Below are 26,944 nucleotides of genomic sequence, written 5' to 3'. Positions count from 1 at the left end.
CAGGGGGTCCAGATGCAATACCAACAGGGGTCTTCATATAAGCTAATGCTATATACCAAGTTTGATTACAATATCTCATTCCTAACTTTAGTTATAGTCCGGAAACCATTTTTCTATTTTTAGTAACGGTGACCTTGACCTTGGCCCCAGGGGGTCCAGATGCAATACCAACAGGGGTCTTCATATAAGCTTGCTATATACCAAGTTTGATTACAATATCTCATTCCTAACTTTAGTTCTTGTCCGGAAACCATTTTTCTATTTTTAGTAACGGTGACCTTGACCTTGGCCCCAGGGGGTCCAGATGCAATACCAACCGGGGTCTTCATATAAGCTTGCTGTACATCAAGTTTGATTACAATATCTCATTCCTAACTTTAGTTATTGTCCGGAAACCATTTTTCTATTTTTAGTAACGGTGACCTTGACCTTGGCCCCAGGGGGTCCAGATGCAATACCAACCGGGGTTTCCACATAAGGTTGCTATATACCAAGTTTGATTACAATACCTCACTCCAAACTCTAGTTATCGTCTGGAAACCATGATGTGGACCGACCGACGGACCGACCGACCGACCGACAAGCTGACTCCTATATACCCCCCCCTAAACTTCGTTTGTGGGGGTATAACAACTTCTTTATTTTGTATATTCAAGCTTTATGTCAAATTATATCATTGTCATCTTGTCAGTCAATTGCAATATATCAGGTGGCATTTTGGATGGCCATACTTCTGTATGAAAAATTAAATCACCATATTTAAAGTATATGCAACAATTATTGTGAAAGGTAATAGACAATGACTGTGGCTATATTATAATGGATATGATTGTACATGGCTATGATGGCCCTTTAAAATATCGCTCACCTGATTATGCAAGCTCAATACCATTTTATTTGGGCTGAATGTGACCTAATGTTTGACCACAGGTGACCCATATTCGAACCCATGTCAACAATAATAAAATCCCATCCCCCCATAAACAAGAGGGCCATGATGGCCCTGAGGTCGCTCACCTGTATAAAGGCACCCGGAGCGGGGCCAGTTTAAACCCCAGGGCTTTTATTTGAACAAACTTGGAAGACACCCATTAGAAGATATTTCACGATGTTAAGTTTTTACTACACACATATAATGAAAAACAACAATCTACCCCCTCCTTCCATACCCCCCCCTCTGGCAGGGCCAATTTTAACCCCAGGGCTTTTATTTGAACAAACTTGGTAGACACCCATAAGAAGATGTTTCATGCTAAACATCTAAGCTCTAGCTCATTGGGGTTTTTTTTAAAGAAGATTTTTAAGTTTTTTTCTATACAAATATAGTTTAAACCAATGACACCCCTGGGGCGGGGCCAATTTGACCCAAGGGCTTTTATTTGAACAAACATTGTAGACAATTACTAGAAGATGTTTCATGCTTAATATCTAAACTCTAGCTATTTGGGTTTTTACAAAGAAGATTTTTAAGTTTTTGCTGTACAAATATAAGGAAAATCAATAACACCCGGGGCGGGGCCAATTTTGACTCCAGGGCTTTTATTTGAACAAACTTTGTAGACACTCACTAGAAGATGTTTCATGCTTAATATCTAAACTCCAGCTATTTGGGTTTTTTCAAAGAAGATTTTTTAACTTTTTGCTATACACATATAAGGAAAATCAAGGACCCCCGGGCCGGGCCAATTTTGACCCCAGGGCTTTTATTTGAACAAACTTTGTAGACACCAATTAGAAGATGTTTCATGCTAAATATCTTAGCTCTAGCTCTTTGAATTCTTTAAAAGAAGATTTTTTAAGTTTTTACTATATGCATATAGAGAAAATCAATGACCCCCTGGGGCGGGGCCAATTTTGACCCCAGGGCTTTTATTTGAACAAACTTTGTAGACACCAATTAGAAGATGTTTCATGCTAAATATCTTAGCTCTAGCTCTTTGAATTCTTTAAAAGAAGATTTTTTAAGTTTTACTATATGCATATAGAGAAAATCAATGACCCCCTGGGCGGGCCAATTTTGACCCCAGGGCTTTTCATTTGAACAAAACTTGGTAGACACTCATTAAGAGAAATTTCATGCTAAATATCTTAGCCCTAGCTCTTTGGGTTCTTTAAAAGAAGATATTTTAAGTTTTTACTATATGCATATAGGGAAAATCAAAGACCCCCTGGGGCGGGGCCAATTTTGACCCAAGGGCTTTTATTTGAACAAACTTGGTAGACACTCACTAGAAGATGTTTCATGCTAAAGATCTTAGCTCAAGCTCTTTGAGTTCTTTAAAAGAAGACTTTTTAAGTTTTTACTATATGCATATAGGGAAAATCAATGACCCCCTGGGGCGGGGCCAATTTTTACCCCAGGGCTTTTATTTGAACAAACTTGGTAGACACTCATTAGAAGATGTTTCATGCTAAATATCTTAGCCCTAGCTCTTTGGGTTCTTTAAAAGAAGATATTTTAAGTTTTTACTATATGCATATAGGGAAAATCAAAGACCCCCTGGGGCGGGGCCAATTTTGACCCCAGGGCTTTTATTTGAACAAACTTAGTAGACACTCATTAGAAGTTTTTTCATGCCAAATATCTAAGCTCTAGCTCTTAGGGTTTTTTAAAAGAAGATATTTAAAGTTTTTTCTTTCGGTTGCCATGGCAACCAGAGTTCTGCATGGAATTAAATTCTTTGAACAATTTTTAAAGGTGACCACCAAAGGAACATTCCTGTGAAGTTTGGATGAAATTGGCTTAGTGGTTTATGAGGAGATGTCATTTAAAGTAAAAGTTTACGGACGGACGGACGGCCGGACGCCGGACGAAAAGCGATCACAAAAGCTCACCCTGTCACTTTGTGACAGGTGAGCTAAAAAGTGACATTTTGACTATCAGGAACATTTTAAAACATTTATGTGCTTAATTTTGTTTGTTATAATAAAATAAATGTATTAAGGAAGCATGTGCAACATTGATATTATCAACCGTCGAAACGGAATGGCACCTTTGGCTTACCCCTTTGGTGATATTCTGCTCTCAATTTCAATGTCACGCATGATGCCATGTTAGTAGTTAACTAGGTAGCTCGTCAATTCCGATACATTAGAAGCCGGTATACCTTAGGAGTTGAGGGGTATAACGACTTAACGATAATTCGTTACTGCTTCGTTTATAATCATTATATTAGATTTTACGTTTTCTACCCTTTTTTTTATTAAATTGTAAAATACATTTTAAGAATTCAATTGTCATATTGACCGATGATTATAAGTCAGAACTTAACTGGAAAAAGTCAGTAAATTATGGTTAATCTTTCAAGATATAATATTGCTTATTCTTAAACAATGTACATGTACATTTGTATTTTTCTTCATTATTTTTTAAATTATCAATCAATTGAATAATTCATATAATCTAATTTGTAACTTTGAAAATTCCTCGGCATCTTTACTAAACACGAATAACAAATTAAATAAAATGTTTCAAAGTTGATAGTGTCATATTAATACCATAAAAATGTACCTTTTTTCTCAATGATTGTACATATTTATTGTTTTTATCTCATATAGATAAAATGAAACATGCTATTGTTGTTGTTGTTTTTTCGAATTACGTTTATGTATAATAATAATCAATAAATTTTAGAGTTTATCTGTGTTTATTAATTATTGTAACCAAACTAAGTGACAAACATTCGTTTTGGAAAATATTTGTTCTGTTCTGTAACGATATCAAACATCTACTCCAAATCCGGGAGAGACCGGACAATAAACGTGTGATACTATTCGCCGGTCACTAGTAAATCCCGGTCAAAATAGACCGGGAGAGACCGGGATGTTCCGATAGGAGTACACCCCTCTATAAATAGATTTTCGGAATGTTTAGGTCATCAACTCATCATTCTATTTATAGCTTTCGGATACATGTACAACAATGGGCGCATTTGTTGCCGATAAACTTAGTTTGGTTTCAAACCCGTTTTGTAAACCCTACATTTGTTTTTCAGTTTTTCACTTAAACTAAAACTGATTTTTTAGTTGTTTTTAGAAGCGGAAACAAGAACCGGTTTAGCAAACTGACCAAACTGCCTCCAGGTGCAGTTTGATCGGTTAAGGTTGTCCGAACATACATGCACTTTCCTGGAAAAATGGCGGCAGCCAAACATGAAGGAATGTTGGACCAAAATTCAAATCGGTAATTGACAAATGAGCATAATTTTTTAAACATTTTAAGCGGAACAGTAATGTTACTTATTAGTTGCAAAGTTGTATGACACAGCTTATAATGCTTTATAAGTATAACTTGTGATGTTGCATTTATAATCTAGAAGTATAGACGAAACGTACTCGAGTCACAACGTACCCAGCATTAAAAAGTCAAAGTAGAGATCTACTTAACATATATCACAAAATATTCTCTTCTATATTTTAGTTTTAATATTTAAAAAGTAGCTATTTATGTGATGAAATTAAGTATTCTTTAATAATTTACTTCTCACTCTCAGTCTTGTAATAAATTACGTTGAACTGTTGAATTATTATTTTCTAAAGATTGAAGTCCCAAAATGTGTAAGTTAAGGCTATTATTTAGAAATTATATTTTGATGTAAGGTATTAAAGATGGTGATTGAATTAAGCTTAAAGGTGAAGGTAACCACCCGGCCACAGACACCCCTAAAATACTTTGTGATATGTACTGTAATATTTAAGTGGCAATGCAATACGTATCACAATTACTGTCATCCTTGGAAGTCAATTCCTAACCTATATATGTCAGTGTTAGAAAAAGAGTAATAAATTATTAATAACCATTTAATGACAATTTTTTTTAAATGACAAGTTGTATGTCAACTAGGGTCTTACTACCTCACACGCAGCCTAAATTGCAATGAAAGATGACAACGATATCATAATGGGAATATTCATCGCATTATTTAATCTGACAAGTCACAATTAGTATATGTTTGACATTTCCATTTCCTGAAGTGCTTTTCTGTATAAACAATAGTGCACATATAATGAAGGTGCATTGCAAGGTAAAAAAAAACATATTGCATCACCTTGTATGGCCATTGGCATTTTGTTTGTGATGCATACATTAGTTGAATAGTGGATTGCGATGCATGGATGAATCCTTACACCCCTACAATTAATCAGTTAATTAATTTTTAGGTGGTGTGAAATAACTACAGACACTGAAAATGCCAGATAATTAAAGCGATGCTTTTTGTAATAGCGTATTATCTAGGAAACAGTCGGTTAAAAATAGTGTTATTTTTCGATGGTCAGGGTCAAAAGCACTGACACCTTTGCTTGTGTTAACATGCTGGTCTGTCACACTTACCAGCCGTTGACCTGCGAGGCCTAAAATATATTTTAATACATATTTCCTCTAATATCCTCATTAAATTACTGTTGCAGATAAATTTACTTATATTTTCAGAATCATGGCAATTGGGCCGTTATGTACAGTCGTGCCTATACAGTTTCATCGGTATTTGTCGCCAGCTACATTGAAATCATACTTGGCTTGTAATGAAACCTACGGCAATGAACTTAGAAAATCTGTAGAGCCTGCTGACATTCCCGTCATAGTAAAGAACTACAGTGAAGTAGTGTATGATGGTGTTCAAAAACGTTTAAATCAACTTGGCAAGCAAGCAGTTGAAGCATTACATCCATGGGTTGTTAACACTTTGGTTGACTGGGATGATTTTGACAGGTGGATTTGCATGGCTGCTGAAGGTTAGTCAGGTTAAACCCACTGCTTATCAGTTAGAGCTTTTAAACACTTTCAACTTGGTAATCACCAAAGCAATATCCTACTTAGCTTTAGTGCCAACTCACTCAGTATGCACTATTTGCAGCATGAACTTGTAGATTGTAGCCACATGCAAAACATGGATTCGCCATCTGCTTTGACTGTTATTGTACGACACCTTCTACTTCGATTTAAATGTTCCTTTTCAAAAGTAGCATACAGTGAGTCACTGATGTGAACTTCAAAAAGTTATTGAATACAAGAGGGCCATGATGGCCCTGAGGTCGCTCACCTGTATATAGGCCCCCCCCACCCCCGGGTCAATTTTTACCCAAGGGCTTTTATTTGTTTATTTGAACAGACTTGGTAGACACCCATAAGAAGATGTTTCATGCTAAACATCTAAGTTCTAGCTCATTGGCTTTTTTAAAAGAAGATTTTTAAAGTTTTTACTATACACATATAGTTAAAAACAATGACACCCCTGGGACAGGGCCAGTTTTGACCCCCGGGCGTTTATTTTAACAAACTTTGTAGATATTTATTTAAAGATGTTTCATGCTTAATATCTAAACTCTAGCTATTTGGGTTTTTCCAAAGAAGATTTTTAAGTTTTTGCTATACACATGTAAGGAAAATCAATGACCCCCCCCCCGGACCAGTTTTGACCCCAGGGCTTTTATTTGAACATACTTGGTAGACACCCATTAGAACATGTTTCATGCTAAATATCTTAGCTCTAGCTCTTTGAGTTCTTTAAAAGAAGATTTTCAAGTTTTTACTATATGCATATAGGGAAAATCAATGACCCCCTGGGGCGGGGCCAATTTTGACCCCAGGGCTTTTATTTGAACAAACTTAGTAGACACTCATTAGAAAATGTTTCATGCTAAATATCTTAGCTCTAGCTCTTTGGGTTCTTTAAAAGAAGATTTTTAAGTTTTTACTATATGCATATAGGGAAAATTTATGACCCCCTGGGGCGGGGTCAATTTTGACCCCAGGGCTTTTATTTGAACAAACTTGATAGACATTCACTAGAAGATGTTTCATGCCAAATATCTAAGCTCTAGCTCTTTGGGTTCTTTAAAAGAAGATTTTTTAAGTTTTTACTATATGCATATAGGGAAAATCAATGACCCCCGGGGCGGGGCCAATTTTGACCCCAGGGCTTTAATTTGAACAAACTTGGTAGACACTCACTAGAAGATGTTTCATGCTTAATATCTTAGCTCTAGCTCTTTGGGTTCTTTAAAAGAAGATTTTTAAGTTTTTACTATATGCATATAGGGAAAATCAATGACCCCCTGGGGCGGGGCCAATTTTGATCCCAGGGCTTTTATTTGAACAAACTTGGTAGACATTCACTAGAAGATGTTTCATGCCAAGTATCTAAGCTCTAGCTCTTACGGTTCTTTAAAAGAAGATTTTTTAAGTTTTTACTATATGCATATAGGGAAAATCTATGACCCCCAGGGGCGGGGCCAATTTTGACCACAGGGCTTTTATTTGAACAAACTTGGTAGACACCCATTAGAACATGTTTCATGCTAAATATCTTAGCTCTAGCTCTTTGGGTTCTTTAAAAGAAGATTTTTTAAGTTTTTACTATATGCATATAGGAAAAATCAATGACCCCCCCGGGCGGGGCCAATTTTGACCCCAGGGCTTTTATTTGAACAAACTTGGTAGACACTCACTAGAAGATGTTTCATGCCAAATATCTAAGCTGTAGCTCTTATGGTTTTTTAAAAGAAGATATTAAAAGTTTTTTCTTTTGGTTGCCATGGCAACCAGAGTTCTGCATGGAATTAAATTCTTTGAATAATTTTTAAAGGTGACCACCAAAGGAACATTCCTGTGAAGTTTGGATGAAATTGGCTCAGTGGTTTATGAGGAGATGTCATTTAAAGCAAAAGTTTACGGACGGACGGACGGACGACGGACGGACGGACGGCGGACGAAAAGCGATCACAAAAGCTCACCCTGTCACTTTGTGACAGGTGAGCTAAAAAGCAAGAGCTTTTGTTTACAATCAGTTTAAAATAACTATCTTTAAACTAAACATGCTAAACATATAGCACATTTGGTTTAGTTTCATGATCAAGTCAGTCTGTAGTTCTATTGTTTGATAGTAAAAATAGTTATATCCAGGATACATATCGAGTGGTGAATGTGAAAGAGGTCTAAGTGCATATAAATAAAGAAGCACTTAGATCTCTTCCTCATTTCCCCTCGATATACAAATACTTTCGAAAGTTCTGAGATAGATTTGAGGCTAAATCCCTAATTGAAAACATGAGGTATAGATACTTGAGTGGGATTGTATAGAGTTAATATTTGTTTATTTCACACAGAAACCCAGAAGCCCAATTTACCAAATGACAGCCCACCTGGTTACTACTCCACAGATGGCAATCCACCTTGTAACTCATCCACTGATGACACCCCACCTCGTAATTCATCCACAGGTGATAGTCCACCTCATAACTCATCCACAGATGACAGTCCACCTGGTACTTTGTCGGAAAGCTGCAAGGCAAAAGGTAATCAAAAAAATGGGTCAAAGACAGAAAAGGCCGGGTTGCATATGTATACAAAATATCATGAGGCTGTGATGTTACTTAAATTTTCTACCACTGTCTTGACCATTCATGTTGAAAATTTAACTTAGTTGGTAATGAGCATCAGACCTGAAATGGAATCCCACAATATGGGACCACATGTCAATGCTGTGAACCACATATCAAGAAGCTGTGGTAAGTAGTTGCTGAGAAAACTGTTACGAAAATTTCCTACCTATCTATTGATCATTAATTATGTCAAAATTTAACTAAGTCGGCAAACAGGAAGTGGATGAGCAACAGACCTGAAATCAAATCCCACAGTATGGGACCATGTGATAATGCTGTATACCAAATATCAAGAGGCTGTGTTAAGTAGTTGCCAAGAAAACTGTTACGAAAATTTCCTACCATTGACAATAAATGTAGAAAATTTAACTAAGTCGGCAAACAGGAAGTGGATGAGCGACAGACCTGAAATCAAATCCCACGATATGAGACCATGTGTTGATGCTGTATACCAAATATCAAAAGGCTGTGATAAGTAAATGCTGAGAAAACTGTTACGAAAATTTCTTACTATTGACCATTAATGTTGAAAATTTAACTAAGTCGGCAAACAGGAAGTGGATGAGCGACAGACCTGAAATCAAATCCCACGGTATAGGACCATATGTTTATGCTGTACGCCAAATATGAAGAGGCTGTGATAAGTAGTTGCTGAGAAAACTGTTACGAAAATTTCCTACCTTTGAGCATTAATGTAGAAAATTTAACTAAGTCGGCAAACAGGAAGTGGATGAGCAACAGACCTGAAATCTAATCCCACGGTATAGGACCATGTGTTGATGCTGTAAACCAAATATCAAGAGGCTGTGATAGGTAGTTGCTGAGAAAACTGTTACGAAAATTTCCTACCATTGACCATTAATGTCCAAAATTTAACTAGGTCGGCAAACAGGAAGTAGATGAGCGACAGACCTGAAATCGAATCCCACAGTATGGGACCATGTGTTGATGCTGTATACCAAATATCAAAAGGCTGTGATAAGTAGTTGCTGAGAAAACTGTTACGAAAATTTCCTGCCATTGACCATTAATGTAGAAAATTTAACAAAGTCAGCAAACAGGAAGCAGATGAGCGACAGACCTGAAATCAAATCCCACAGTATGGGACCATGTGTTGATGCTGTATACAAAATATCAAAAGGCTGTGATAAGTAGTTGCTGAGAAAACTGTTACGAAAATTTGTACCATTGACCATTAATGTTGAAAATTTAAGTAGATCAGCAAACAGGAAGTAGATCAGCGACAGACCTGAAATCGAATCCCACAGTATGGGACCATGTGTTGATGCTGTATACAAAATATCAAAAGACTGTGATAAGTAGTTGCTGAGAAAACTGTTACGAAAATTTCCTACCATTAACCATTAATGTTGAAAATTTAAATAGGTCAGCAAACAGGAAGTAGATTAGCGACAGACCTGAAATCGAATCCCACAGCATGGGACCATGTGTTGATGCTGTATACCAAATATTAAAAGGCTGTGATAAGTGGTTTGCTGAAGTTTTTGCCCCGCCCGCCCGCCGCCCGCCAACCGCCCCGCCGCCCAACATTCACCCATACTATAACCCGGGTTTGCACCAGTGCAACCCGGCCAAAAAACTGATTTTGAGAGGGGAATCTGTTTGTCATTGTGGGCAAATTAGAAGCCCTAGCTTAAGTTTGCCTTAAAAGCAAGGTGCAAGTTTCTTGAAAGATAGGTAACAGCAGAAAGAAATATGCTTTGTAAGGTTAATAAAATGACCAGATTTTAAAAGAAAATTGCCATCACTGGTTTCTAAGAAGAGGTAGAACTCTAAAAATTATTTGTATTTTGTGTTTTATTTACCTCGACTTTTCGTAAAAACAAGTCAAGGTATTGTCGTCACTTGATCGTCTGCGGGTGGGTCTGCGTCTGCATGTGATTTTTTCTGGCGATTCATTTTCTCAAACACTATCAAAGGTATTCACTTGAAACTTGGAAATTGGAATAGTTTGTTCACTCTCGAAAGGGGAACCCATACCAGAAAAGGCAGATAATCCCTACTTTAAAGTTATTTTTTGACAGATTTATGGCCCTTTTTTAGCTTTTGACTTAAAGTCTACACCAGGCGAAACAATCCAAAACTGGGAATTAATTATTTTATTAAGTTAAGCCCCTTTTACTGGCAAAGTTCTGATTTAGTGTCAAGCACTTAGAAAAGTCGAGCGCTCTGTCTTACGAACAGCTCTTTGTCAGAGCTTATTAGTCACTACCAGTAGTTCCACAATGCCTTGCTTGTAAAGCAGCAGGATGAATGGACCATACGTAAGACAATTGGGGCACAAGTGAACTTGTTATACCCTTTTCAAATTGGAGCACCAAAAAAACTGTAATTTTTAAGGATGGCCAAGCAAGGTAAAGGTCTAAAGGACCAATAAGTTTTCTGTAACCACATTTTGGTCCACAGAAAGAAGTCCCTGAGGCTTAGGTGAACCCCGAAATGGCTATGTAGTTTCTTTCTCTATCACTTAAATTTGTAAAAGTCTTACTTATTTTCAGTATCACAGAACGAAGTATTTGCAAAGCCCAAGTTTTCAGTGGACGAGACCTGCTGTTCTTAGGTTAATAGCACTTTATAAAAAAAATGAAGCAAAATTTCAGAAACCAGCAGCTATTAAGAAAAAGACAGTTTGGCAAGAAATTGCAAAAACAAAATTACTGAACACCTGTTACCAGTAACATGGCAGCAGTGTGAAACAAAAAATGGAAAAACATGACAAAAGCATACAGAGACACAATTGATAATAACCGAAAAGCTGGTGCTGATAAAAAGGAATGCCCTTTCTTTAAAGAAATTGGAGAAATATATGGGTACAGACCAAATGTTACTCCATTCCATTGTGAAGTGAATCTAGCACAGGTAGTGAAGAACCAGGAGCTTCTACATGTAGTTCACCAATCAAGAAAAAAAAGCAGAAAACAAGAAAAAACAAAACCGATACAGTAATACAGTTAATAGAAGATATGAAAGAAGAGCAAAGGGAGTTAATAACTGAGATAATAAGCAACATGAAGATAGAATGACAACTGAAAAACAGAAAATTCAACTTTTGTCAAAATTACTGAAAGATTGAAGTTAAGAAAGCTGGACAACAGTATTGCTTGTTTTAAATAGCTCAGCACCTAGAACTGATTGCGTTTTAATATGCTCAGCACATAAAATGGTATTGGCTTGCTTGAAAATGCTCAACACTTAGAACAGTACAGCTTGTTGAAAAATGCTCAACATAAAGAAGAGTATCACTTATTTGAAAGTAATTTACACATATAACAGTATCACCTGTTTGAAAATGATCAACATGTAGTACGCAATCACTTGATTAAGTATCAGTTTGCTGGATTGTTAATGTGCTAATTCATTCTGATTTGGAAGTTCTGTCTGAGGAACAGACATTAGCGTTTTGAAATTTATAAAAACCTTACTCAGTTTTCTTGTTAAAGTAAGATGGTTAGTTTGTAAAGTGTTCTAACATTTCATTTCAACTAGGCAGCAGATTACCTGCCAAATTTGTTTGCTAATTTTTGCCCAGTTTAAGGTCCAGGTGTTCTTATATCTACTTTGTTGACTTAATTGGTCATTTTGTGTTTCGTGCAAAGAATGCGCCATAGACTTAATATGATTCCGTTATGAATTGTGCTCCATTTCAAAAATGGCCTTAAAAAGGATTTAAGAAGGAAATTCTGCGTGGTTTTATTAATAGTATGGTGGAAAACTTCTTTATAAACGTATGGTACATGTATAAAGCAAGTTTTCTTGACATGCTGTAAAAATTGTTGTGACGTTTTAGTTTTTTTTTGTAAGAAAATCAACATACTGGCAGTAATATTAATTAAAAATGATTTTTTAGGAATTTCAAAACCTATGGAAAATTTATAATAATGCCCCATTGAAAAGCCTTGTTAAGGGCGATATATTGTGTTTTTCCCTTTGTGTGCCTCCACTTCTGCCCGAGTCGTAAATTAAGCTTTCAAATCTTTTAAACCCTGCTTAAAAGATTTTTTGAATTTATTTTGTGTATTTGCTATTGAGAATAATGTCTGCAAGTACAAGTTTTAAGCTATACTGAACACAATTTTCAATATAGTACTTGAAGCTTCAAAACTTCCACTTTACAATGGTTATATGTTAAGTCTCCACACCTTATCTCTCTTAAGGTATTAGGACCCTAATGGCACTATCAGTAACTAAAAATTGACATCATAAGTAAGATGTATACCTTAAAGTACACCTGTATGCAAAATTTAAACAAAGTTTACCGTACGGAAATCAAGTTATGGCCACTTTTCTGAACTCAAGCTAGGATGTTATGAGGGCCCTTTTTTAGAAAGTAGGAACCTTTAAATAATCTGCAATAACATTCTAATGGAAAAATGTTTTCCCATTAATTTTTTTGGTAAGAACAAATAGTACCATTCAGCTAACAATCAAAATAAGCAAAATTATGGTTTCTACTTAAAATTTATGAAATCTGTATAAAAATGTTACCCTACCCCACCCATTTTTACCACGTGTCTGACCATTTTTCTACTTAGGGAGCCTAATTTTAAAAAATCTTAAAATTTACCCAAATGAGTGCCTGTTTTCAAAGTTTCTTTAAATTTTTAAAAAAGTATATTGGTTGATCTTGTAAAATATGAAATACTTTTACCGTCTAGTTTTGATTATATTACACTTTGAAAATATCAGGTACCATATTTATTACTATATTTAGCATAATTTAGCCAATAAATACCTATATAAATTAAAAATCAAAATTAAACACTTTTTTCTTTCCAAATGGGACATGAGAGATACATAAATAATGTTAAAAGAAAAAAAGAAAGAAAAAAAAAGTTGACCCTTCTGTGGATTGAACCCATGGCCCTCATTTTCAATGTAGTTAACAGTAGTTCTAGCCTATTTGAATAATCTTCAAAGCGGAGGTAATGCATTAGGGTGCTAATACCTTAACTGCCTGAAGATATTTAGCAGAAATGTTTAACATAATGAAATGGCGTGTGTTTATTGGTCCATTCTTGTAACAGTTCAAGGTCATGCAGACACAGGGCAGAGCGCAAGTTTAAATGGTAAAGATATGCTTGGCACTCATCGTTGTTGTACACAGTAGCTGATACCAATACCTTTGCAGACAGAACTTATATATCTTTTAATATTTTAAGATAGACTGAATTTGCATTTTAGCAAATATCAGCTAAATGATGGAAACAAACTTCCTGTTGTAAGAAAACCAGTTTCGAAATTCAAGTATACTTGTTTTTATTTGAGCTTTATTTGATCATTTATTATTGTGGAAACTACAATCGTACGATGAACCCTTGTTTGTGCTAACAGTTTTTAATGCCCTTGTCTTTTTTAAAGTTTTAGGGTAAATTGACTCGACATATACTTTTTTTAGACATGTTTAGTTATGACATGTGAGTTATATCTCAGATGTGAGAAGGTGGAAATTAATATTGTTCTAGATTTTTTTCACAACTGATCATATTTTCATTGGAGATTCTTTATTTTACTTTTAGGACTTGTAGGAAAAAGTGTACAGTGTACAAGATTAATTAAGAAAATTTCTTTTCTGTTACATGTGTTGTTATGTTTATAACATTCAGTTAAATAAAAGAGAAACACAGCTTATGAATGTTTTCTTTTTAATTTTGACTAAATCAGTTATGTATTATCTTATCTGTAAATAATACTGCCACTTGGTATACACCATAATGCATGTACTGTTCAAAGTTACAAAAGGTCGGCAATGGCTTTTCGTTTCACGTCAGCTGACGCACATGTTTTACAAATGTCCATAAAATTGTTGACCTCTTCGTTGTCCTCGGCGCTATCCTGTATGAATTCTAGGATGTCCTCAGCACTGTTGTACAGACAAAGTTGATGAAGACAACAACAACTTAGTACAACATGTACAATAGCTTTGATGTCTGTCAGATCCACAAATTTCAGTCTGCGAAAGCGTCCTTTCAGAGCTCCAAAAGCTCTTTCTATGCAGATTCTTGTTGAACTATGTTTGTAATTGTACCTTTTCTGGATTTCATTGAGGTTTTCAAAGTCCTTAAAAGGTACCATTAACCTGTTGGATAGTGGATAGGCTGAATCTCCAAGTAGATGTGTGTTGATGGGAAACATGTAGATTTCTTCACTTTCAGCTGCTGAAGCACTCTTGAATAACGGGGAATTTCTAAGGACTCGTGCATCGTGCACTGACCCAGGCCACCCGCGATATACATCTAAAAACTTAAGGTTACAGTCGCAAACTGCTTAAAGTATCAAGGAAGGGTAACCTTTTCTGTTAATATAGTTTTCTGGGAATTCTGTTGGGGTGCGGATAGGGATATGACTTCCATCAATCGCTCCAATGACACCTGGAAAACCATTGATTTCCTGGAATCCATCTACAGTTCTATCAGCTGTCCGTTTCTCTGGCCATTTCACTAAATCTGGTAGCAAGTGTTTACAAATTTTCTCTGAAATTTCATGAATGCATTTGTGAACAGAATACTCGCATACCCCAAATATATCTGCCAAAGCTTGATACGTCTGTTGCGTTGATATATACTTGACATATATTAGCAGTTTCTTTTCAACGCATATTTCCCCTTTACCTATGTATGGAATCATTTGTTCTACTAACGAGTCGAATGTTTCCCTACTGATTCGGAATCTGTCCTTAAAATCATCAACACTATAATATGGCAATACTCCCTCCACATAGTTCTGGATTCGTTTTTTTTCTTTCTCTAAATGTTGTGGTGGCAACAGCCATGCTACAAACTGTGTTCCTGGTTATTTTTTGTAGCAAAAGAATATTGTCATCGTATTCAGAACACATTAATTCTTCTAAAATTAGATATCTGGATACATTGTCCACCATTTTTACTTGATAAACCCACAGTTTGGTGATTAAAACTAAACAGGTTTCAGGTTGATCCTAATAACACTAAACTGCAAACCTATAACATGAACTGGTTTATCGGCAACAAATGCGCTCTTTGTTTCGGAACAGGAGCCATAAGCTTTTCAGACAAGTTTCTCGCTTTTACCTCTGTCCTCCCCTCCACCCACCTTGCCTGCTGATTTATTATCATACTTGGATTGCTGTTATATTATCACACTTATTTACTGTTATATTAACACTATTGTCCTGCTGGACGTTGCTTGATTATTATTATCATACTTGATTGCTGTTGCTGATTATTATATTTTGTTTCATTATTATTGTGAACTTTGCTTTGTACTTCTTTATGCCACTGATTTTTATGTATATTACCTTCTTTCTAGTCAGTTAACTTTTTGATAATAAAACGTCTGGCATTGATTAAATGCAAGACATTTTCAAATCCCTTTGCTTTGTCCTACTTTATGCCACTGATTTTCATGTATATTACCTACTTTCTAGGGCGCGTTTGTTGACAACAAACTGAGTTCGGTTTTTGAAACCGGGTTTTCAAACCTTCCATTTGTTTCGTAAAACTGGTTTTGAACTAGAAAAGGTTTGAACCATTTGTTTTCCAAAATCGCTTACTGGTTTGCAAAACCGACCAAACTGCCCCCATAGGCGGTTTGTACGGTTTGATGTACCCGATATTACGTGCACTTGTGGAAAAAAAATGGCGGACCTCGTGGATGAAAATGGAAACAGGTAAAGAAACATAAGAATTTGTCAATTATGGCGAAAGGCCAATGTTATTTAAATGGTATGTTTGTGTATGTGGGCTCAGTTACAAAATAACATTTTGTAAAGGCACTCTCTGCGATCGGCAAAGAACATTTGTACCAATTCTATGTTGAAATTCGTTCAAGATAATTCGTACCCGGTTGCAAGTCAAAATGCCCCCAAGTCAAAACGTCCCCATTTTGGCACCCACAAAAAGTGAGAATGTCCAAATTTGCGACCTAAATCGCTCCCATTCCAATCAAAACAACTTCCATCCGTTTTAAATCATTAATTTTAAAAATTTGACTATAAAGAGGTATTTAAACATGATTTCATTTTCCAAAATGGGGGCATTTTGACTGTAAACCTTCGTACCCCAGACAGTCGTGTACTCATCAGCGCTCATGTAGGCTACAAATGTATGTCATACAGGGCAGATCCTTTTTTAAATGTTTCAGGGTTATGGCTATTGGGCCTCTACACAGTGTCATCCCGGAACGTTTCCATCAACACCTCTCAAGAAAAACTCTGAAGAGTTATTTGGCATGTGATGAAAAGTATAGAGAACAGCTGGAAAGCAGCATGTACCCAGCAGACATTCCAGTCATTGTCCGGCAATATACAAACGCAGTGTTCCAGAGAGTGCTGAACAACCTTAATGGTCTTGGTAAGGATGCAGTCGAGGAGATACATCCTTGGGTGCTGTGCACCTTGATTGATTGGGACGAGTTTGACAAAGTCATATGCACTACAACAAATCATACTACAACAAATCATACAGGTATCTAACTTCTTGGAGTTTAACATTGACCTTCCAAACATTGATCGAATGACCATTAAAGTTTGTATTGAACATTGAAACGATCTAGCAGTACAGAAGTGTCTTAATAAGTTGATATTTTCAATAAATAAATTTTGGCATGATTGAGACATGGAAATGGGTATCATATTTAAGAAAAGGTTGTAGCTAACAGCGGTACTGTTTTTTCTATGTAGAATGTATGACATACCCTGCAATCTTGTATAATTAAGTTTCATAAATTTACGTGGAAATCTTCCATGTGTTGAGTATTTTCATTTCTTAACGGTCCTTACAGAAATGTGTCCTACTACCAGCTCTATATGCATGTATATTACATTTTGTACCATGTAATACAATGACTGAAAGTGACATAAACAAATCTTTCCATAATCCATTACAGATGACAGAGATACAGAGTCGGGAACAGGCACACCATGCGAAATGCCAGAGATTAGATCAACTGGGTTAACATCTTCCTCTTCAGATGGTGTAGGTAAGTAACATCTCCAGCCATATTTTTTATTAGCACTGCTGGTCACATACTAGTAAAGCTTAGGAGAGCTTATGTCATGGTCTGATATACATCATCGGTTTAATTGCCGTCATCATAAACATTTGCTACAAACGACATCTCTTCAGACAGTTAATGGAGAAGTGGCCATTCGTCTAAGCACATTAGCTTTTTTGCATTATTACTATCTTGATATATCTGTGTAGATTATCGGAGCTTTTTTGCATCATACTATCAACTTTCAAATTCAACTATTAGCTTCAGCTTGTCTGTATTTGTGTCTGCCGCTGTATTGCCAGCAAACAGCATAATCATTCTCAGTCAAAAATGACTTGCTAACCAATAGCAAGGAGTTTCTTCAAGGAGTTATATAGTTTATTTAAAAATGAAGATGGATATAATATCCAGTATACCACGTTGCATTCCGGATTTAATTGACTATTTTAAGTAACCAAAAACACAACCATACCATCAAGATCAGATGGTAAAAGCTGTACTACTGTGCGGCATAAGCATCCATTCCTTCATTTGACTGCTTTGAAGTTATTGTGGTTGTCATAGTGACAAAAATATTGCAAGTGTTAATCGCATATTATTGTGGTCTGACCGAAAATGTTAAACAACTTGACTTCAAATGTATTCAGTCACACATAAATGCTCACATTATTATTTCATGGTGAAGGACTGATTTTATTTATAGCACCAACAAGCCAGAATGGCCATGATGGGACTACAGATGCTGCTGAGCCAGATGTTGTTACGGAAAACATGAAGTCTGAGAAACAAGTTTGGACAAAACCCGCAGTCCTGAAGCTGATTGCCCTGCATCAAGACCACGAGGCTGACTTCAGAAAACCTTCACTGAAGAAAAAAACTATCTGGTCCATTATTGCATCAGATATCAACAAAGAAACCAAGTTAAATGGTACATATTCAGCTACTCAGTGCGAGCAGAAATGGAAAAATATTACTAAAGTGTATAGGGACACAGTTGACCATAACATGAAATCAGGCAATGAGCGAAAAGAATGCCCTTACTTCCATGAACTGCAGGACTTTTACGGGTACAGACCCAATGTTACTCCATTGTATGTAAGCAGCTCCATCAAGTCACCTCAGACTCAAAGCTCTTCTGTAGAGACAGAAGATGAGAAAGATGTAGAAAAACAAACATCAAAGAAGCCAAAGGTGAAGCATAACCGCAAGGATGCAGTTGTTGAAATGCTACAAGAGATGCGTGATGACATGAAGCAGGAACAAAAACAGTTAATGGAAGTTTTAACCAAACAGCACGAAGACCGTATGGCAAATGAGAAAAGCAAACTAGAACTTTTTGATAAATTGGTTAATGCTATTTCAAAATCCAAGTAAGAGTGAACACTTTACAAGGTTTGTTTTTTGACAGAAGTGGAGAGAGACATGGAAGATTTGTAGGAGCAATCTTTGGGTCACTTTTCTAGTGAATATTTTCTGTTTCTTCATGCTCCTCTGTTCAGTGATACAGAGGAATCATGGCCCTCTTGTTTATGGCATTTTCTTGCAATGTTTTGTTGGAAGTTTGAACTTTTACTTTAGATTTTCATCCATGTACAAGGCAGTACACACTTAGAAATTGAAGTCACATATCTGTAATATAGATATTGTATTTTGCATTTTAATTATTTTCACACCATTGAATATTATTTCTTTGTAATTGTTAAATAACAAATGTTTAAACTCACTCTTGGTACATTTTGTATGCAAATTGAAGTCGCATATCTGTAATATAGATATTGTATTTGCATTTTAATTATTTTCACACCAGTGAATTTTATTTCTTTGTAATTATTAAATAACAAATGTTTAAAACTCACTCTTGGTACATTTTGTGTGCACAGCTGGTTTTGGTAAATTTTAATGGTGGCCATGTATAAGAAGCATCGTCAGTTTAATTTTAACCTTGCACATGTCTATGTGTTGATCTTGATTTAAGCTAATTGATGATCAACAGAACACATTATGTTAAACCATTTTATATTTTTTGAAGTTTTTCATTGATATGTTGATAGGGGCGTCCGTGGCCGAGTGGTTAAGGTCGTTGACTTCAAACCACTTGCCCCTCACCGCTGTGGGTTCGAATCCCGACAGGGACTTTGGATTCTTTCATGTGAGGAAGCTATCCAGCTAGCTTACGGAACGTCGGTGGTTCTACTCAGGTGCCCGTTCGTGCCTGAAATAATGCACGGAAGGGCACCTGAGGTCTTCCTCCACCAGTAAAGCTGGAACGTCGCGATATGACCTATACTGTGTCGATGTGACGTAAAACCCAAAACAAAACAAATCATTGATATGTTGTGTTCTGCTTTTGGATCGGATAATGGCTGTTTTAAAAAACTTGAAATTCATTGTAGAACTAAAGACTGATTAAAACTCGGTATGTTTCTGAAATTTCACCCAAGGAAATCATTGTTCATGTTTTTATGCCCCCCGAAGGGGTGGCATCTTAAAATTGGACCGTCCGTGTGTGTGTGTGTCTGTGTGTGTGTGTCTGTCCGGGCAACAACATTCTTGTCCGGTCCATAACTTTGTCATTTCTGTTTGGATTTCAATATAACTTGGCAGAAGTATTCATTATAAATGGGCGATGTGCAGAGCGCAAGACCCAGGTCCGTACCTTCAAGGTCAAGGTCACACTTGGAGTTCAAAGTTCAAATATGCATATTTTTTCTTTTGTCCTGTCCATAACGTTGTCATTTATGTGTGGTGGATTACTGGTGGTTTTTTAAATTGATTTGTAGAAGATGGCGTGCAGAGCACACATGACCCAGGTCCGTACCTCCAAGGTCAAGGTCACACTTCAAGGCCAATGGTCAATTTCGTGGGGGCATACGTCACGTTCTGTGACATTTCTTGTTTGTCATTCATTTGTACCTGTTATAATTGTTTTTGGTTAACTGTTTAATAAAATGAGAAATAACCCAGCAGGCACTCGACGTTGTTTCAACGTTGAAACAACGTTGAAATATGGTCGTGACGTTGTTCAACCAATATTCAACTATGGACGACCATACGGATATATTGCCAATGTATATACAACGTTGATTCAACGTTGTTTATGGTCGAAGTTTTACATTTAGTTTAATCATTATATAAACTTTTATACCACTAATTTTGTGATATTATTCCTTTATTGAATTAGTCTGTAAGTGATTTTTGTCAGGAAAATTTGCGTTACAATCTTTTTCCGTATATTCAAAAATAGCGCTTAAACAAATAAAGTTGGAAATAATTTTTCACTTTCTATTAACGCTTTAAATATTAGTTAATATGTTTTGTTGTTTGTTGTTTTATTTTTTAGTTCTTTATGAATAATATTAATTAATAAATTGGTATTAGTCAAAACCCCGTTTATAAAATAACGCTGGTCAGGGGAAGTAATTGTTGCGGTCTATGATTTTGTTTGTTTTTGTCTATGATTATCGTTCGTGCAAATGGTGGCGCTGTTTGGAAAATTTGAAAACAACACGATTGGCAATTTATTTGGATTTGGAAGGTATTACCGCTATGTTTTACTTTAGTTTACTGACTATTTTCTAAAATATTATTATTTATTCTTTAAATTCTACTTTAATTTACTTTATGAAATAAATGAGAGATATAAATTCATGATTGAGTTGATTTGACACGTTTTCGCGACCTTATTGAATGATTTGGGTTCGGTAGGCCTTGTAAGAATGAAGTTATTGATGTCCTTGGCAATTTATGATTTTACAAATCTTGTCTTTCTTTAATTTATTTTTCATATTATTAAACATTTGTCTGTACTATATCCTATTTAGAATTTAATCAATTTTAAAATTGAAACATATTAAGTAGTTAGGCCCACTTAATTTACGTCCCAAGACGATTCGTCAATATATATAACTATGTTTATATTTTATTGATAGTATAATACAGTGTTAATTAGTTTGATAAAAACACATTATAATGATTATTATTAAGTTAAATAACAAATTTGAGTGTTAAACTTTAAAGTTTAATAGTCGTAAATTTAAGGGGTATAATAAATCTATTTCTATTTTATTATTATATTATTTTATATTCTAGATCCTGGTCCTGGCTGAAATTTACAGTATTGCACCTGTAGCCTGTACACCATACATTCAACATGAAAAGGACTGTCAGGTTTGTTAAATTGAAATTTATTCTTATTAATTTATATATTTGAATTTCTTTACAATACAAAGTATAAATTTTTCAACAACTGGATATTTATCTTGTCTTAAAATATATTTTTTAGGAATATTCCTGTAACATTATTAATATAAAATTTACATGACGTTTGCTGATTTCAGGATGCTGCATAAAATGGTCTTAGCTAGAGCCTATAATATTAATTTCTTGGGAATATGCTGCAAGGAACTGACGGGGAGCAGTTTTTCTTACCAATCATAGGTGAGACTTTTAAATAGCTTCTTTTTAAAAAGATTTTGTTGTCTTATATACAGTAGTTGCTGTCAATATCAAACTTAGCTACGTTTCAATTACTATGCTGTTTTATGATATAAATCTTAGAGAAAAGCATTTTAAGATAAAAACAAATCACTAAGTTGAGTAAGTATATGTATAATTTGAGATTGACCAAGTCACTTTTAACTACAAACTTCTTATTTTTATTTGCAGAAGCAGTAAGAGACAGCCAAAGAAGTACTCAAACACTTGACATACCCAGAAAGATCTAGAAGAAAAGATTGGAACAGATTGTAGCTTAATTGTTAAACTATTAAAGTGAATTTAAGCTGCACTTGAACTGTATTTTTGAAATAAAATATCTGAAGTATTTAATATTGTCTTGACATTTTGTTAAACTTGGTTACTTTGCTTTATATCCAAAAATTAATGTATGGTGGGTTTTCAACGTTGAAATGACATTGAAACTTCAACGTTGTGCCAACGTTGAAGCTGCAACGTTGTATCAACGTTGAAATTTCAACGTTGTTTCAACTTTCAAATCCGAATATAAATCAAACCTTATTTCAACGTTGAAATCTGACCATAATTCAACGTTGAAACAACGTTGATGTGCCTGCTGGGTAAGATCTTTTGTATTATGAAGTTTCATCCTACATTTATGTATCTGTTATTATCCGTACTGGTAAGTCAGTAATCACATGTGAATGGTAAGGAAAACAGTTCGGTTAGGTACCTAGGAAACTGTATTGGTCTCCGACTCTGGATTAAACTTCACGAGACAATATAGAAATAAAACAATTTTATTGGTAACACACTATTGTTTGCTGTAAGAAGTGAACAATATTGAATGATACACATAGTCACATAGCCTGAAACACATACATAGTCACATATCCTGAAACACATACATAGTCAGATAGCCTGAAACAAGTGTAGCTGCTGAATAAAGCTCAAAATCTGTATACTGCTGTTGATCGCTTTGGTTTGTACTACAAGTCACAGCTGTCATTTGAGAGTGCAAACAATCGTTTTTCTTTTCATCTCTGCACTGCTACAAAGTGGCATGAAGTTCTCAAAATAGTTAGCCTCGTCAGCTTCAGCCATTCCTTCAGTGATGTAATCCAGCAGGTCTTCTCTGCACTGGACACAAAGCTGATGGAGGGTGCAACAGCTAAGTACAATATGTACAATACAAGAAATGTCCTTCAAGTCAATAAACTTTAACCTTCGAAACCGCCCCTTCAACGCACCAAAAGCACGTTCAATACACATCCTTGTGGAACTGTGAATGTAGTTGTATGTCTTTTGATCTTTGTTTAAATTGCCACAGTCTTTGTAAGGAACCATCATCCAAGATGCTAGGGCATATGCTGAATCTCCGAGGAGATGCGTGTTACCTGGGAAAACTTGCGAAACATCAGCCTCAATTTTATCCATAAGTGGGGAATTTTTAAGGATTCTTGAGTCATGGACTGATCCTGGCCAACCACAAAAGACATCGATGAATAGTAGCTTACTATCGCACACGGCTTGTAAAACAATAGAAGGGTACTGTTTACGATTGATGTAGTTTTCTGGAAATTCTGACGGTGTACGGATGGGAATGTGACTACCATCAATAGTGCCCATTATCCCAGGAAAGCCAGCTAGTTGCTGAAAGCCATCTATTGTCTCCTTGGCTTTTTTACCTGTTGGCCATTTTATCAACTCGGGCAAAAGTTTGACGCAAATCATCTCAGACACATCGTGGATAACAGAATGGACACTTGTTTCACACACACCAAAGATGTCTGCTAGTTGCTGAAACGTAGTTTGCGTAGAAAGATATTTGATGAACAACAGTAGTTTTTTCTCAGCCGTAATCTGGTGTACACCCCTTGAGTTCTTCAAAAAAGGTGACATCATATGTAAGAGTTTTTCAAATGTGTCTCTGTTCATTCGAAAACGGTCTTTGAAATCATCAATGGTGTATTGACGGTAGACAGTCTCCACATAACCACGAATTCTACTTTTTTCATGACGAAGTGTACTAAATGCAAGCACACCACTGATCTGAGCATATATCGCGTGATTTCTGGAAGATAAATAAACATGACTAGCGTCTGATTTATCTTCATCCTCAAAAATTCCCTGCAATGCTGCCACAAGTTCTGCCATGATTGCAAACCATTTGTAAAACCATGCATTTGTAGTAGCAACTGCAAACCATCTAAACTAGTTTTGGTTTCAAAATAATTTGTCATAAAACCTAAACCTACTACTGAAACCGGTTTATGCAAAACAAACGCGCCCCTAGTGTTTATAAAAGGTCTGGCATTGGTTAAATGCCAGACATTTTCAATCCACTTGCTCTTGTGTTTCATGTGGCATAGCCAGGGAGCGCAAATATAAATATTTTTATTTAACTGTCTTTTTTCAAACGAAACAGAAACGATGTATTAATCAAGAATAATATATTTTTAAAACAAGAATTATATTTTAATTTACACGAATAACGATATAATTATATTGATATTTAAACTCTCAATAAACAGGACAGTATTAATTAACACGCGTGAGATATATGTAACTTATCATGTTTACAACAGTGATTAGTTTATACATTTTTATGACAGACATTTATCATATTTTTTTAATTGGATACAGTATGGATTTTATAATCACGATGAACAAATTCCATTGCAAGCAAGAGAAGGAAGAGAAAGACGCTATCCGTCAAGGGAAAGAAATCCAACAAACAGACTGACATATACCCACTAGTGGGTTTACCTTATAATGCCACATGTCATGTATGTTTAGTTTCACTGAAAAACGAAATTACAATAGCGTTCTAGTGAAAGCTTCTTCAAAATTTGGAAAGAATAAAGAAATATGTATGACCCCTTTTCATGGGAATACATGTATCCACATATCCGACGTCAAGGGTTGTTTTAACAACCCTAGCGGTAAATTTGACTTTACAAAAACCAAATCTATTTCCTTCAGCAAGGAGGAAATTGATGAACTGAAAAAGTTGCTAGGTAGAGTGGATTATTATCATGATAAATTAACCAACACGCAGGTTTGTCATTTTTTTTATTTTATTTTATTATTTTATAGCATTTAGATATCACCTCGCTTGTTGTTAGAAATAATTGGTCATAGACAAAATAGCATTTACTCATTTAAAGGTATATACTTAAGATGTATGTATCTAAGTATAAGTGCTAACATTTTTAGTAAGATGCATGTATAATGTTATAGTATATTTTTTATATGTTTGATGTTATAAATTGAGATTGCATGTTTTAGACATCATCATCACTAACAACATCGCGACAACCACTACCGGAACAAACACCACCACCTCAGCAACAACAAATTGTTGCTGCTGCTGAGGTCACTGTAGTATCACCCCCTTAAATAAGTTGATTAAGTCATTACTGACATGATTAAAAATTTATATGATTATTAATACTTTAACATTCGTATCATATATGCTAATTATAACTTGAGTTTATCTTTCATTTTAAAGATATATTAACATAAAAAAAGAAGAAATCTGTACCAGCATGTATCAATGCGAATATATTTTTGTTACCTCCAGATTACACTTTATCCTCAAGACAAGTTTGATGGGAATGACGAGTACTTCTTAGCCACCCCAGTAAGACATTTTCATTTTTTAAAATATAAAAAATGCAACATTTCAAATAAGACATTCACACAGGTTTGTTTTATACTTTATATTTATGATGTTAGAAATTATTGATCATAGACAAAATATCATTTACTCATTGAAAGGTATATGCTTAAGATGTATGTATCTAAGTATAAGTGCTAACATTTTTAGTAAGATGCATGTACAATGTTATAGTATATTTTTTATATGTATAATGTTATGTTATAAATTGAGATTGCATGTTTTAGACATCATCATCACTAACAACATCGCGACAACCACTACAGCAACAACCACTTCGACAGCAGCAACAGCAACCGGAACAAACACCACCACCTCAGCAACAACAAATTGATGCTGCTGCTAAGGTCACTGGAGTATCATCCCCTTAAGTAAGTTGATTAAGCCATTACTGATATGATTCAAAATTTATATGCTAATTAATACTTGAACATACGTATCATATATTCTAATTATAACTTGAGTTTATCTTTTATTTTAAAGCTATATTAACATAAACAAAGAAATATGTACCAGCATGTATCAATGCAAATATATTTTTGTTACCTCAAGATTACCACATAATTATGTTCATATATGGACATTTAAATAATGAAGAGTGTGAAGTATTTTTACAATGTATACCCAACTCTGTGGTTATACGAACTCAGGTCTTTCTTTCCAAAATGCGCTTGGTGGGATTTGCTAACACGTATTATAAAAAATAGGTCTTCACAATTAACGAAGGTATAATACTGTTTATTCTTTATACATTACAGATGGCGACAGTAGATTAAACAAGAGCCACCGCCGGGCGGGGGCAATGCTCGACTTTTTACTTTTTCTAAACGCAAACATAGAAAGGTTTGAACATATCTTAACGTTTCCTTTTTATAAATTAAGTTGGTCTGTCACATAAGTTTTGTTTATCTATTTTGTATATATATATGAATAGAAACACGCAATTCTATAAATAGAAACACGCAATTTCTAAAAATAGAAACATTACGCAATTTCTAAATATAGCAACATTACGCATTTCTAAAAATAGCAACATTACGCAATTTCTAAAAATAGAAACATTACGCAATTTCTAAAAATAGAAACATTACGCAATTTCTAAAAATAGAAACATCAATTTCTAACAAGAACTGTCACAGGAGACAGCCAAGCTCGACTAATAAAATACTGGACGCAGTAAGGAGGACAAAACTATGAAAGAAAAACCAATTATGTATAATTATGTATTAAGTTATAGTAAAAAAATACCATTTGTTAACATAAATTCCAAGATCAAGAGGAATAATTCTAAAAAAAGTCATGCTTGGGTTATGAACATTTCACACAACATGTGTGTAATGATAAGAAACATATATTTGAAGTTTGAAGTATATACCTTAAAAAGTAAAGAAGTTATAATATTTCTTAAAGAAAATCCTAAGTTCAAAGAAAGAT

General features: G+C 35.1%; 4 protein-coding genes and 1 long non-coding RNA gene across 7 annotated transcripts; 3 read left to right on the top strand and 2 right to left on the bottom strand.

Moving 5' to 3' along the window:
* The first annotated feature begins 2,396 nt into the window (after positions 1 to 2,396).
* On the top strand, positions 2,397 to 8,468 carry LOC132723072 (uncharacterized). Of its 2 annotated transcripts, none has more exons than XM_060707731.1 (3): positions 2,397 to 4,183; positions 5,432 to 5,733; positions 8,107 to 8,468. In XM_060707731.1, the coding sequence occupies exons 1-3, from the start codon at positions 4,119 to 4,121 to the stop codon at positions 8,421 to 8,423; spliced, it is 684 nt and encodes a 227-aa protein (XP_060563714.1). In that variant the 5' UTR covers positions 2,397 to 4,118; the 3' UTR covers positions 8,424 to 8,468. The 2 variants fall into 2 exon arrangements, with proteins under 2 accessions (XP_060563714.1, XP_060563715.1); XM_060707732.1 differs by lacking the exon at positions 2,397 to 4,183 and adding an exon at positions 4,196 to 5,024.
* Positions 8,469 to 14,667: 6,199 nt separating this feature from the next.
* LOC132723064 (putative nuclease HARBI1) lies at positions 14,668 to 15,910 on the bottom strand. Its single transcript, XM_060707724.1, has 3 exons — positions 15,860 to 15,910; positions 15,450 to 15,504; positions 14,668 to 15,188 (listed from the first exon to the last, which is right to left on the bottom strand). Exons 1-3 carry the CDS (start codon positions 15,908 to 15,910, stop codon positions 14,668 to 14,670), a joined length of 627 nt encoding a protein of 208 aa, XP_060563707.1.
* On the top strand, positions 15,183 to 18,876 carry LOC132723071 (uncharacterized). Of its 2 annotated transcripts, XM_060707730.1 has the most exons (4): positions 15,183 to 16,048; positions 16,522 to 16,844; positions 17,266 to 17,358; positions 18,077 to 18,876. In XM_060707730.1, exons 1-4 carry the CDS (start codon positions 16,017 to 16,019, stop codon positions 18,745 to 18,747), a joined length of 1,119 nt encoding a protein of 372 aa, XP_060563713.1. In that variant the 5' UTR covers positions 15,183 to 16,016; the 3' UTR covers positions 18,748 to 18,876. The 2 variants fall into 2 exon arrangements, with proteins under 2 accessions (XP_060563713.1, XP_060563712.1); XM_060707729.1 differs by lacking the exon at positions 15,183 to 16,048 and having other exon boundaries at positions 16,098 to 16,844.
* Positions 18,877 to 18,897: 21 nt separating this feature from the next.
* Positions 18,898 to 22,200, top strand: LOC132723069 (uncharacterized). The gene is made up of 4 exons (XR_009624688.1): positions 18,898 to 20,908; positions 21,463 to 21,540; positions 21,711 to 21,810; positions 22,039 to 22,200. It is a non-coding gene; the product is annotated as an uncharacterized LOC132723069 (long non-coding RNA).
* Positions 22,201 to 22,450: 250 nt separating this feature from the next.
* LOC132723067 (putative nuclease HARBI1) lies at positions 22,451 to 26,518 on the bottom strand. The gene has a single exon (XM_060707727.1). The coding sequence runs from the start codon at positions 23,983 to 23,985 to the stop codon at positions 22,834 to 22,836; it is 1,152 nt and encodes a 383-aa protein (XP_060563710.1). The 5' UTR covers positions 23,986 to 26,518; the 3' UTR covers positions 22,451 to 22,833.
* Positions 26,519 to 26,944: the final 426 nt, after the last annotated feature.

The sequence above is a fragment of the Ruditapes philippinarum genome, unplaced genomic scaffold (assembly GCF_026571515.1).
Source record: "Ruditapes philippinarum isolate M1 unplaced genomic scaffold, ASM2657151v2 ctg5717_1_1_1_1, whole genome shotgun sequence".
In the NCBI taxonomy this organism is placed as follows: domain Eukaryota; kingdom Metazoa; phylum Mollusca; class Bivalvia; order Venerida; family Veneridae; genus Ruditapes; species Ruditapes philippinarum.
Note: the sequence above shows the minus strand (reverse complement) of the source record. Positions and strands in the feature narration are given on the sequence as shown.

What these genes read in the sequence shown, in the direction of transcription:
- LOC132723072 (XM_060707731.1), top strand. Translation starts at nt 4,119, where the DNA reads ATGCACTTTCCTGGAAAAATGGCGGCAGCCAAACATGAAGGAATGTTG. An exon ending in TTGGACCAAAATTCAAATCG is followed by an intron (nt 4,184 to 5,431) that starts GTAATTGACAAA and finishes TTATATTTTCAG; the next exon opens with AATCATGGCAATTGGGCCGT. An exon ending in GATTTGCATGGCTGCTGAAG is followed by an intron (nt 5,734 to 8,106) that starts GTTAGTCAGGTT and finishes TATTTCACACAG; the next exon opens with AAACCCAGAAGCCCAATTTA.
- LOC132723064 (XM_060707724.1), bottom strand. Translation starts at nt 15,910, where the DNA reads ATGGTTCAAACCTTTTCTAGTTCAAAACCAGTTTTACGAAACAAATGG. An exon ending in TTTTACGAAACAAATGGAAG is followed by an intron (nt 15,505 to 15,859) that starts GTTTGAAAACCC and finishes ATAATATAACAG; the next exon opens with CAATCCAAGTATGATAATAA. An exon ending in GGGTGGAGGGGAGGACAGAG is followed by an intron (nt 15,189 to 15,449) that starts GTAAAAGCGAGA and finishes AAAAATAACCAG; the next exon opens with GAACACAGTTTGTAGCATGG.
- LOC132723071 (XM_060707729.1), top strand. Translation starts at nt 16,481, where the DNA reads ATGTATGTCATACAGGGCAGATCCTTTTTTAAATGTTTCAGGGTTATG. An exon ending in TACTACAACAAATCATACAG is followed by an intron (nt 16,845 to 17,265) that starts GTATCTAACTTC and finishes AATCCATTACAG; the next exon opens with ATGACAGAGATACAGAGTCG. An exon ending in TTCCTCTTCAGATGGTGTAG is followed by an intron (nt 17,359 to 18,076) that starts GTAAGTAACATC and finishes TTTTATTTATAG; the next exon opens with CACCAACAAGCCAGAATGGC.
- LOC132723067 (XM_060707727.1), bottom strand. Translation starts at nt 23,985, where the DNA reads ATGGCAGAACTTGTGGCAGCATTGCAGGGAATTTTTGAGGATGAAGAT.